Genomic DNA, 13,434 nt, shown 5'->3' on the forward strand with positions numbered 1-13,434 from the left:
ATCTATTTTAATATTTTTGTTTTCTATGGCTTATTTTAAAATAATTTAGTTTTTTGGTTTTTAATTTGTATGACATTTGACTGCCCTATAATTCTGGCTCAGGTTATTTACTCTGCCAAAAAAGTTTCCTATATTTGTATATAAATAAAAACAAATTTAAGGATCAGTCGTACACGTAACTTTCATTCAAAGTAGTTCATTTGTGAGAAGGAAAACGCAAAAGTGATATAAGAATTCAAAAAACTATAATGGTAGCACATTTAGATCTTGTCGGCAGACTTTCAAGAATTTAGAGGTCTTCTTTTAACTGAACAATCACAACAATATGAACAGTTTACTGACGATCTCACTTTAATTAATTCTAAATAAAGACAGAGCGACACAAGAATGCAATATCTTCTGGTTATTTAACATGTCAGCCATTTTTTCGATTGAGTCGTTAAGAATAAGTTGACCGACTACTTCCTTCGAACGACAACAATTCATTTGCCTAATACGGCATTGTCTTCCCACGTAAAAAAAGTTTTATTGCCGTTTACGTAAAATATTGTACCTGTGTAGCCCATCGCATTAAAATTTATCAACCACTATCTTTGCAGGGAGTCTGTAACAAATCATAATGGGATGGCAATTGTCGACTTTTTCGATTTTTGAAATTTGGGTTTTTACTTCGTTTAGTTAGTTGAGTGATTGTTATGGTGTTACAGGTTGTTTATCGATTTAGCGATGATACTTAGGGGTGGGAATCTTGTGTCATTTCAAGAAACAAGGTTAATCGTAAACCTTCACATTTTTGAGCTACAAAGTGTTAAAGTTTAAGGAAAAAAAATAATTGGTTGAAATTGTAACGTACTTGGACACCTCTCTACCCTAAGCTTGATTTGTAATAGGTGTTGAAGTTAGGGTTAAAAAACATAAAATATTTATATTTTTTATTCATTTTGTTTATACATAAAGGAAAGTATTTTTCACTATCTATATAACCATACCTTTAGATAATAATAATAATAATAAAAATATTAAGGTGCAACATTGTAGGGGATCACACAGTACATATTGCAGGCGGATTGGTTTTTGAAGAATCCAAAGAAGTCTGAGTCAGTTCTACACTTATTCCAGTGTTTAAAACAAGACAAACCTAATTCTTCAAAAAACTTTCATAGGCCACTGTATAACTATTTACAAATCTTCGCCAACAGGATGATTGGCGAAACGTCAGCAAGTTCTATTGATCAACACCGACGCTGGAGGAATCCAGATTTGTAAATAGTAAGACAAACCTATTTATTACATTTTTGAGAGTAGGCAACCACACATACACATGGGTGTGCTTAGACCGGTTTGAGGTAAAAAGCTTAACAATTTGTTACTGGTAATTTTTTTTCTTTTACGTGTCTTGTTCCATCTCCCTAATGTCTTCTGTCTCTGTTCCATCCCAATGTTTGATCTAACCAAAACTATAAATTTGATGATATTAAATGATACTATCCAGACAGGAAGATTTTTCGTAACATTTATCACCGTTTGGGTGCTTCAAAATCTTTTCTTCAAAAAACGCACAGTGGAGAACGTCAAGAAATATCTCATTAGCCAATAAGCATTCGTCAGTTAAGTGCTGCTACTAGAGCAGTTTTGCATCAGTATTTAGATCAATAAAACGAGAAAGTCTTTATCCGTATCGTTTCATACCAGTTCAGAATTTGCTGCCTCCTGATCTGCAAGCAAAAATAAATTTGTATACCTTTGTTCGAAACTAGTAAATAATTTCGTTACCAAAATGTTATTTATTGACAAGACTACTTTTACCCATATTGGTAGTTTTAAGTTTTTCAGCGCGAATTCAAGATAATCGTGTGGACAGGAATAAATAAATAAATCGACTTCATAGATTTGATGGATGAGTTACGTTTGGCTATAAGAAATGACATGATACCTTTGTTTGACAGAGCACCATCTTATTTTGGGCTAATTGAAAGAAATTATCTTCATTTAAACTTTGTCCATAAATAGATTCGCAGAAGTCCGCTTCTTGAATGACCGCAACGTTGTTTTTGCCGATATATTAAATCATTTGGTCATTAAACTTTGACATAAAATTCAGGATCCTGCTAATGAGTTCAAAATCAAAAACTCATTTTAAAAAATAAGATAATCGTTCATTAAACGAATGACAAAACGTATCGAAGCGCATGGTGGTAACGTAAAACATCTAGTTTTTTTTGTTTATTGTAATAATTATTAAGTTAGTTGATTAAATAAAGTTTGATTATAATTATGTCTGACATTTTTTTTTTATTTTGGTTTTTCATTAGAGAATGCAATAGGTCCATTTTTTGTTTTTAAGTCTTGTTTCTTTTTCACTTACAACTATTAGTGATTGTGATCCAACCAGTCGCTTGTGTGCCCACTATTTTTTTAAATCTCGAATTCGATGATCCGATGATTAAAAAGTACGACGTAAAGCGCTTTATCGCCTCCGGCTCTACCGAGCGTATTATTGGCTCGCGCTGTACTTATAATTAAACCGGAGTCAATTCAATTTTGGCGTTATCATTCCGATCAACATCCATTAACTTTACTCGCGAGTTTCACTTTTGAGATGGTTCCGACCGAGAATGTATAAGGCGACGTTCATTGTGACAAAAACAAAAGCATTTCACCAACTCCCACGTGTCAGCCGTTGCGAGGAATTTCGTTTTTCGTAAAGAAGAAAAATTGGGAGTGCCTTTCGTTCGTCGAGGTACGGAAACAGGCCACTGTGTATTCGGTTCAGTTATAAAGTGATTTTCTCGCATCCACGGCGTCTGGCACATTAACCTTTATTGTCTTCGACCATGCTTTTCGGCCATTAAAATAATAAAATTGATTGTTTATGACTTTATTAAATTTTATTGTTTATTACCATCGTAAACGCCTCTATTGAATACAGAATGTCTGAATTGAATTCAGCAAATTGTAGGTTGCACAAAAGCGTATACACAAGGTTCCAGGCAGCCGAAGCACCATAATAGTGCACTCTGGATGTAAGATGCCTTAGAATCTATAAGGTTGTGTAGGGTGTTTTTAGATTTATCGGCCGTATACCGGGTATGAAATACGAGGGGTAAACCGTAATTCCTCGTAAATCTAATTACACTGGAATTCCACAGAATTCCACCACAATTCTCTTTCTGGTCCATTTAACTGAAAACGGATTGATGACTATGATGCTCTTGTAGTACATCCACAGTATTGTGCCACTCTGTTCCGTTCATATTTACATATATTTACAGTTTGATAAAAGCATTGGTTGATCACATCTTTGGTTTGATCCACCGATCTTTTCGGTGACCTTGCGCATGACTTTCCCCTACTGCTTTCCCTCGACTATTAGTAACTGCAGTGAGTGTGTCTGGAAATATGACCGATGTATATTACAAAAGTTCGGTTTTTCCGTTAGGACAGATTTAGTTAAGTATTTAATTCTCGGGGAACATGCGTATCAGTGTCCAGGTTTCTGCTCCATAAGTAGAAATTGGGAACACATTTTAATTCAGCAATCTTAGCTTAGTGTTTTTGGTGATGGCCGTATTTCTCCAGATCATACTTAACTTGGTTACAACCTTTGGAGCCAGTGCAATTCTCCGCTTTATTTGACCCTAATACACGTATTTGTTAACCACTTCAATCCAATGGATTCGCGATCAGCACATTAGACGTCGTTTGTGTTTCTCTGTTCATTGTCTTAGACATTTCGTAAAACATGTGATTTGGTTGTGACTCACCTGGCCATTTGGTATCATTGACATAGTTTAATCATGAAGAATTCTAACTATAAAGAGCCCCACAATCCAAATGGAAGTTTCTGGCTTTAAATTTGTTATATACCGTGCGTATAATATATCTCAACAACTTAAAGAAACGTAAATTTGGGAGGAGATACAAGTAAAATAGAATGGTATGAAAGTATGGATATGCAAGTGTGGAGAACAATTCAGAGGATGTGCAGGAGTGGATGAATGGAGAACCGATAGAAAAAGACATGGGAGTGGATACCTAGTACGGTAGATACCTGAAATTATTCTCGAGTATGTTAAAAATGAAAATATGAAGTAAAGAAAGTCGATTGCATGATTTAGGGGTGAAGAGAAAAGATAGGATTATGGAAATACTAGGCGAGAGAGAAAAACACATAACTATTTGTCTTTAAAATAAAGTGTATTACTGCCTACTTCCAAATTTTAACATTAGCTAGTTCTTCACACAGACTCCTTAAATGCAACTAAATTAGAATACTATGATACTTGAAAGTCCTTGCAGCTAGTAAATGGCTACTTCTGCTTCCAATATAAATATTCTAGCATATGCTACATACTAGCTAGTCAAGAGCCTTTTTATTTCTAAAATATAAACCGCTTCCTTAGAAAGCGTTTTCGGATGCGTTTAATTAATTCGTTGCCACCATGTATCGTATCTTAATGGAGTTAGTTGTCAAAAAAATACGGGGCGCCTAAGAAATACCGTTAGTATTTGCGCTCTACTTTTACCGGGACACAAAGAAAATTATTACTCTGCGCAACAACTTTTACTTCTCGTGACAAATTAAGACGCAGAGTGAATAAAATATAACACATCGAATGGATAGCCAAAGCCTAATTGTTTCGACAGCAATAAATTGTTTAAAAGTGAATTAATTTATGGCCGTTCGCATTGGCGTACTTTGTTGTCTAGCCAAAACCTTTGACCTCTCTGGATCAGACTCGTTGCTAGCGGTAATTATATATATCGCAGTTATATCAGGCGGCATGTGCATCCATGAAACAACTTTGTGGATTTAACTTTTGGTTGCCTATATAAAATTTGATGAGTGATCATTTAAAAACGGCCTCACAGAATCGCTTCCAAATTTACTATGCTGTGTAAAATAAGTACTTTTAAATTATGTATGGCAAGCCAAATATCGTCATTAAAAAAATTATTGATGACGCTGCCGCAGCTTTGTCAGCTACAAGTTTAATAGACGCACACTACTTATGAGTCGTTTTTAGTTTTCTACGACATTTTTGCAAAACAACACGAATGTATTCACTGAAGTATGACGCGACCATCAAACGGCACAATACACAAGTGTGTGAGAAAACTGTGACTCAAGTACCGGAAACCCCTGAAGTTGCTCGCGACAATATCAATGAGTATGTGTAAATGTTTATCTTATATTTTTGCGCCTCATCTACAAAGTCCCCTTGTGTGTGATAGAAACAAGTTATAAACACGAAAGTTCGATGTTTTTATCTCTCTCAAACTTGTGACTAAAGTACCGAAAACCACCGAGGTGGTTGGCGACAATGTTTAATCAAGTCAGCATCTTCAAGTCATACGTTGCGCGCTGGGTATTTTAAAGTAGGAAGTACATTTTCTCAATTTTGACAAATGAAACATTAACAGGTCCGAGCGTTTTGAGTTTTAGCGAATTTTCCCCTCACTTAATCAGTTGGTTAGAAAATGTTGATAGTAATCCGACATAGCTTCCTTCATCCATGCAATAGGGCTGGCAATATTTTTTCGTCTCTCTCTTGAGGCTTTGAAAAACTTTAGTATTACTGTTCGCTGAATATGATTTTATAATGGAAGATATTAGAAAAGAACTCTTTTCTATCGGAAATTATCGCTTCAAGGCGTCAGCTTAGCTACCCATGGTCGCGTCACTTCCGACATTCTGGATTTTAGTCAAGAATGTCAATTTTCAGGGACATACGTCACACCCTACTTGTTTTAAGAAGGGCACCCAAAAAACAGCCAACATTAGGAGAAAAAGTATAGTGTGCAACACGTCGAGAAACTTCTTGTCACACTTATATTCACATTTTTCACTTCTAAATCACCGACGTTTTAATTCTGTAAATCAGAATATGTTCTACTCTGCGTGGAAATTTTGCGAAAACACTAATTATGACTTTGAGTCATAATTACTGTTATGTAAACTTGAAAATCCCTTTTCTGGAACTTGTCTCGAAAATCAGGCCCCTGCACATTTCTACTAGTTTTTGGTCATTTGTCCTGAAAATTTCTAAATTTTGCTTATCAACTCGCAATTTCCACCGTTGATTGCGTCAATTAAGGAATATTTATTTTATTATTTTGTATTTTCTTCAGATCGCAAGTCAGCGACAGAAAGTGTTGCACGCCAGTGACGTATCTTGACAATGATTAGCGTCAGTGGTTAAAATCTTGGCGAGCGTCATTATATCGGACGGATATGCGGTACGAAAGAATTAAAAGGCCAGCGAGACAGAACCAAATAGTGAAAGCAATAGAAGTCGGCGATCTTTATCGCGGAATGATGACATTGCGAGTCATGAACGCCGCAAACACGTGTTATGCGCTTATCGGCCGTTCGCCGCTCCGTGATGGACGACAATCTGGATGTATGATCGGGCTTATTGCTAATCTCGGCTGATCTTGAAGAATGGCGTGCCATTTGTTTGGTTTCGTTTTATTGGTGCCGTCCGTTGGTGGTTCTTATGTGGAACTTCGGCGTTTGATTGGGAAAACTGTGAATTCATTAGAGTTCTTCAAGATTGAATCGCCGCGTACCCGCGTAATTATTTAACTGTTGTAAATTTGCAAGTCGGACGTAAAAAGTTCCAGCAGCGATTTAACAATGTATGACTTTTTTATTGCTGTCTTATTCTGTTGCAGTTTATACATGTATTTTTGTAATATTTTTACTGTTTTGGCGATATGTTTGTTTGGAGAAAGATTTTTGTATCAATCTTCATTTAAAAAATTTATAACAGAGTATTTTATTATACCAATAGTATTGTTTTTTGCATCAGAATTAGAGAATGCCCTAGTTATTGATGACTCCTCAGAAATTTCTTGCAAACAATTAGACCTACATTTAGTAATATGTAAAATTTTGCTTCGATTTATTTATTTGTACCTGTAAGCATAGCACAATATATTAAATTAAAATGAAGTGGCTGGGACACGTTTAGAGGAGTAATGACCCACTACTAATTAAAACGGTCTGTGCTTCATAAACAGGAAGGATAATAATAAAGAATTTTATCCCAATTTTGTATCTAAAGGAGCACAAATGAAGCAAATACATTATATCCAACATCAAAAAAGTACTTCATTTCAATTTCGTAGAAATCATGAATAAAAATTCTCTGTTTGCTCATCCTCCCACACTTTCTTTGACACTGTGGAGCGGGAAAAAGTGGTGTCAATTTTTTATGAAATTAAATGAATTTTAACCGATCAGGTTTGCACAAGTTGCTTTAGTCACATGTTGTGAGCCATTGAATGTTTTCGGTAAATCTTAGCCACTGATATTTTGATATTTAACAGTTCTGATGCTTACGTCAAACGTCACTCTAAAACTAGTTGTCGTAGAAAAATTATAGCATGCCAAAATTCATTAATTAAGTACTCGTCTTGTACTTGTCTAATTAAAATAATTAAAAGGTATGGAAGTATTCTTTTCCAAAGAAACTTCCACAAGCTAATGTAATACTTTTTATAAAACTTCTGGATTCCTCCTGCGTCGGTTTTTGTTGACTCGAACTTGCAAACGTTTCGCCAATCATGACTGTTGGCTTCTTCAGAGCTTGACTGAAACGCATTTTACTCTGTATCTGCTTATATATTGTTTGAGGGGGGCATAAAGACCGTCTCGGAGGACTGACTCCCGTATTGGTGAAGCCGAAAGCAATCCCACAATTGCCACTGTTGCCTTACTTACGTTGAAAACATCACTGACCACATATTAAAAATTCTAAAGAAATATAACGTCGAAACCAGATTTACCACTTGTCCAAAATTCTCTCAACAACTTCGATTCGTAAAAGACAAAATTTCAATTGAGATGTCAGGAGTTAACAGCATTCCATGCATATGCGGCAAAGAATACATTTGAGAGACCGGAAATAAAATGTCAACTAGGCTCAAAGAACATGAAGGAGCCTTAAGACTAAGACAAATAAACTCATCAGCAGTTGCCGAACACAATTACGAAACCGGACATAAAATTTTATTCGACAAAACTAAAATTCTTGCATGCAATCAATTCTTCTACCAACGAAAAATCCGAGCGTCAATAGAAATCTATCAGCAACCTAACAATTTTAACCGCGACTCAGGTCTTTACCTGTCACCAATTGGGAATCAGTCATCGGATACTGTGTTTATGCACCTCATTTAGCTCGCTCCCACTCAAACAATATATAAGCAGGTACCGAATAAAGTGCGAGACAGTTTCAGTCAAGCTCTGAAGCAGCCAACAGGATGATTGGCGACACGTTAGCAAGTTTGACTCAACAAAAACCGACGCAGGAGGAATCCAAAAGTTTTATAAAAAATAAGTTTTCTTTCACCCATTCACGAATTTACAAACATATCAGAAGGTGAATGAAGGATATTTGGTCGATTTAGAGTTGTGATTTGCTTGAAAATTTTAATGAAAAATATGAAAAATAGCGAAATTTTTGTTGAGGACCGTAATTTACTTAATTAGAAATATTTAATCACAATATATTTAACTATTAGTTAGTTATTCGTCTATACAGTTAAATATAATCTTATTCTGGATCATTTAAGTTAAGTTAAGATGGTAATCTATAACATATGGAAAGGAATGGAGCATTAGCTTTCACCATACTATTGTCAGTGTTGAGGGGAAAGAAATTCGACATCAAAAGACGATTTTATCTCGTCACATACAGTGGAGATAAAAGTTTGCGAAAGCACTTTATTTTACATTATTCTAACCAAATGTAAAGTCTGATACTAATTAATTGTTTGTGTTGGTTACAAGTTTCTAGACTTTTTGTCGAGTTATCTTTAAATTTAATGTCATTGAAGTCTGATAAACAACAATATCCAAATGCAATCAAAGCTAGTTTTAATGCGATCGAAAGAAACTTTAAAACTAATTAAAAGTCGACATTCTTTAAGAGAAAACTCGGCGGCAAAAAAAGACGCATTCACGCAACACTGATTGCTCGAGATGCATCTCTTTAAATAAATGAACAGGGCAAACGAATGACCTTCACGGTGACAGCCGCTTTAAAAATAACTCTAAAATTGACTTTCTTCCGAGCTTAATGCGCCATGACATAATTCGTAAACAGTAGCCGCTTTAACGGTTGAATGAACTGTTTTTTTCTTTATCTGATTCATCTAACAGGGACGCAAATCTAGTCTTCGCCGTGCGTAGATTTTTGGAGAGAAAGTACGCCGAATGACGTAAACAACAATAACTAAAATGATATATCGTCTATTGACAATGGGACCCGGAGAATATTGCTATAATGGTATTGTTATGCAACGGAAATTTACTTTATAAACACAAAACGTCGAAGCTTTCTCATAGGGTAACCTTATTATATATCGTTTTATGTGGAAACACGAACTGACTTAAAAAACAGGAAAAATAAACAAGCGAGCGTGAGCAAACACTGGCAAGTATATTGACAAATGTAAGATGATCAACTCGCGATATCCACGCGAATGGACAACAATGGATCGAAATTTTATCTATATAGTTAAGGGCATTCAAACAAATATTTCACAATAATAGTTATCCTTAATTGTATATCATAATGGAGACTGGCGTTTGAATTTTGAAGTCTGAAGTCTACAGAATCGCCCAACGAATACATAAGCCACTTTTATTGCTTGTCATTCTTTCTTTTTCCGGAGTGTTCCTTATTGTAATTTATTCAAAAGCATTGAAAATGATATCTCAACGGCGTCCCGATAGGATACAAGTAAATAGGATAAAATGTTATTCATTGTATTAGGTACTCTTATTTTTTTATTAAACAAGTTGACCTCTACACAACTTTTGGCTGAGGTCCTGAAGAAATATAAACGTATTAAGCGAAACGTTGGCTAAGAAACACTTTAATTTGTTGTCCATATAAGGAACTGTCATCTCCTCTTGACGTTGTAATTAACTGGTCGATGGACATATCGATCAAGTAGTCAGTCCTCTCTGGTGTCACTTCCCCAATGGCTTGACCAAACGTAGCCTAAGATCCTTCATTTGAATGTCGTGTTGTGTCCTGCTATAAATCCTTTCATTTCCATATAAGTTCCACAGGATTTAGTTCGTAATCATATGACGGTGTGGGCAGTATAGTTATACTATGTTTTTCGGCCATACCTTCCCTGACTTATTTCATAAAATGGAGTAAATTTGTTATAAGTAATAGTTCCTTCTTTGTGAAATTATCTGCAAATTCAGTATGTTTGGTGGTTAACCAGCTATTAAATTCTTGTTTTTTCCATATTGAAGTTGGAATTCATAACTACTACTGAATCAACCGGAATATGTGTTCCCTCTTAACGTCCTGTGGCACCTTGGTACCGGTTGACGACAGGTTTTCCATGAAAGCTTGGCGAACAGTTGTTATATCTGTGTCTTGTCATATTTTTGGTACTATATAACCTTCATTAATCTACGTTTCATGAAGTATTTTTGTCACCAGCAAAGAATTTCGCCGCTTTCCCGTTATGTTTCTAACCGACATAAAAGTTTTTTAGTAATCAATGCATTAAACGCATTAAACAAAACAACTTTCTCAATTTTTGATTGAAACTCACCGGTGTTGTATGTAAATTAATTGCCATTTCATGAACACCCCGTGACTGTTATGGATTCAAAAACAATTTTTCAAAGAAACTTCCACAGGCCACTGTAATACTTTATACAAACACTTCAACTTCAATGATTCAAAAACACCTTTTTCGAAGGCAATTTAATTCCAAAGAAGAAGAATTTCTTTACTCATGGTCCTATTAATTCGAGTTTTCTTTAACATTTGCTACTAAGCAGCATATTTTGACTGAACTTAAACATTGCGCGTTAATCTAACTATTGATTACCATGATTTTCAAAGAAAAATGCTAAGTCATTTAGTGAGAAGAATAAAAAGCCTGGGAGAAATTTTAGCTTGAGATATGTTCACAAAATTTCTTATGGTATTAACAATAACATACCAAATTGTAATTTTCCAATGCGCTGCAGAATTCAAAACAGTTTTTTGCTTATTTATTGCTATTTTGTGCTATTTTCATTACGCTTCAATTTCTGTTTTGTTTCAGCTGTTACCGTCAGATATTTAACCAAGAGGTACATAGGCGAATACAGTTCAACTAGTGGTAAGTACGCATTGCTCGAGAAACTATGTTTTTTAGTTTCATATTAATGCTATAAATGCTGTTTTGGCTTATAAACACCCTGTACGTGACCGAGGAATTTTTGGAATTAAACTATCAAATTAGGATATCCTTGGACGTACCTGTCTTTTTTTCTAGCTTCTTTTGTGAAAACAAATTTACTTATTTGTAGATCAAGTTTATGATTATTTTTAAATGAAATTAAATTTTTATAATTCAGTTGAATAATCTGCATGGTGTGTTCTAAACTTGCGTGCATAGAAATCGACACATATTGCTCTGATGCTCACATGCTCTCTGAAAGACAATTTAATATGCTTTATACGAGTATAAATTGATTAAAATTTATTTTTGATTTTTAGGTTTAGCATAATGAAATATCTGCACGAGTTTTTAGGTTATTGACAATTAGCAGTTCAACACTTATTTTTTAATAATGGGTATGACCCTCTCTTGCCCTAATAACATCTCTTACTCGATTAGTTATAGATCTAATCAAGTTCGCTATTGTTTCTTGTGGAATGTTAAGCCACTCTTCCTCTACTGCAACAATAAGCTCTGGGATCGAGGTTGTGGTATGAAGTCCAGCTCGTATTCTCCGTTTTAGCTCATCCCAGAAATGTTCGATCTGATTAAAGTCGGTACTGCATACTGGCCACTCCCCAACTCAAAAACCGACTTCTGTAATGTAATCTTTCACGATCCTTGCGGTGTGGTAACACACGATCTGATAAAATATTCTCGATGTACCTAGCACCTGTTAAATCTCCTGCCCCTGGACGACGCCCGCCTCTACGGATGAAAACAGGGTCGGTTCGTGCGTCCATAGGAATTGCATCACATATCATGCTGGAACCAGCTCCATAAGGGCTCCGCTCTTCATTGCAGCCTTCTGCAAATCGCTCGCCTGTTCTTCGGTACACTTTTTCGTCGGTATCTACCGTGCTTATGCGTATGCGTGCTTGTCGATTAGCTGAGTCTTCTTCTCACTGTCCACTGACTAATAGCCACTCGTCGAATTCTATGAAACTGTTGTTGCACTTGAACTGCATAAAGTTGACGAATTCTTATTAGTGTTGACACAATAAAGCGGTCATCACGAGGCGTTGTAATTCGCGTTCTGCCTGTTGCAGAGGGCCGCCTAGTAAAGAATCCAGTCTCCTCATACCGGTCGCACAATCTTCGAACTGCTGCGCGTGTAATATCCAGTTCTCGGCAATAGCTCGCTAGCGAACTTCACTTTCGTTTAAAGCAATAACTTGAGCGGCTTTTTGCGGCGTAACATGCATCTAGCTTACACAATTAAACGCTATCCAAATGGTTTAAAACAAATAATGTGAAAATTCCATTTGAAAAGGCAATTAATTTAAGTCTATCACATTATAGCTACTGCATGAACATGTTTCATTTGTTTAACCGTAACTATGCATATAAAAGATTAGCACTCTTGACAAATTTAAACTCATACTAAAGCATATCATATTATCTTCCAAATAGCATGTTTATTTTTTGGGTCAGATGAATAGTTTCTGGTAAAAAAAAAAACTAAAATCAACTTATAACTTGATATATAACTTTATTATAACTTTATCAGTGAGAACATTTTTTAAATATATAGTTCACAAGTTCTCTAGTTCTCTAGATACTTTTAGTACACCCAGAGGGAGTTAGCAATATCTTTTTATAAGATAGCTTTGCGGACAATTCAGATCCCTTTTCTATGGTTATTTTTGAGCATGCACATTAAAAGTAAACTAAATAACGATAAAGCATTGGTTTATTTACGAAGAATTAAAATAAATCAATATTGTCGTGAGTATTATTGATTTTGTTAAGTATTAAGTACAAGCTTTCTTAAATATAACGAAAGACATATATTATTGGCACTTGTAAACATAGCATTTTATTTTAGAAAAACATTTTACATTCTTAATTAGCTATATTGACAGCTAACCAAAACTAACAAATTTCGCCCTCTATCTTGTCCAGATAAGACGATAAAATATGAAGGCGAGCGTGAAAGTTATTGTAAAATGTTGCTTCTTTTGCAGATTATATATTGTAATTTAAAGAGGACGCTTCTGGCAATTCGGATGACATAGACGAATTTCTCCATTTCTAGCAATAATTGAATTCCTTGTTTGTCGCCGGCTGATCTGTGCCTTCGATAACTAGTGGGAAAATTAAATCTCACCTACTTACTCGTACCACAGATTTGTATTATCTGAGAAATACAAGGATGACTCGTCAAAAGCACCAGGATGC

At 35.2% G+C, this 13,434-nt stretch overlaps 1 protein-coding gene across 2 annotated transcripts in view; it reads left to right on the top strand.

Annotated features, from left to right (window-relative positions):
* Positions 1–13,434, top strand: part of LOC132700405 (ras-related and estrogen-regulated growth inhibitor-like) — a 234,082-nt gene that overhangs the window by 103,310 nt on the left and 117,338 nt on the right. For both annotated transcript variants that reach the window (XM_060667706.1, XM_060667705.1), the window contains exon 2: positions 11,095–11,151. In XM_060667706.1, coding sequence (XP_060523689.1) covers positions 11,095–11,151 — 57 coding nt within the window. The remainder of the gene's footprint in view (positions 1–11,094; positions 11,152–13,434) is intronic.

This window comes from Cylas formicarius, unplaced genomic scaffold, assembly GCF_029955315.1.
Source record: "Cylas formicarius isolate icCylForm1 unplaced genomic scaffold, icCylForm1.1 PGA_scaffold_4__25_contigs__length_36172078, whole genome shotgun sequence".
In the NCBI taxonomy this organism is placed as follows: domain Eukaryota; kingdom Metazoa; phylum Arthropoda; class Insecta; order Coleoptera; family Brentidae; genus Cylas; species Cylas formicarius.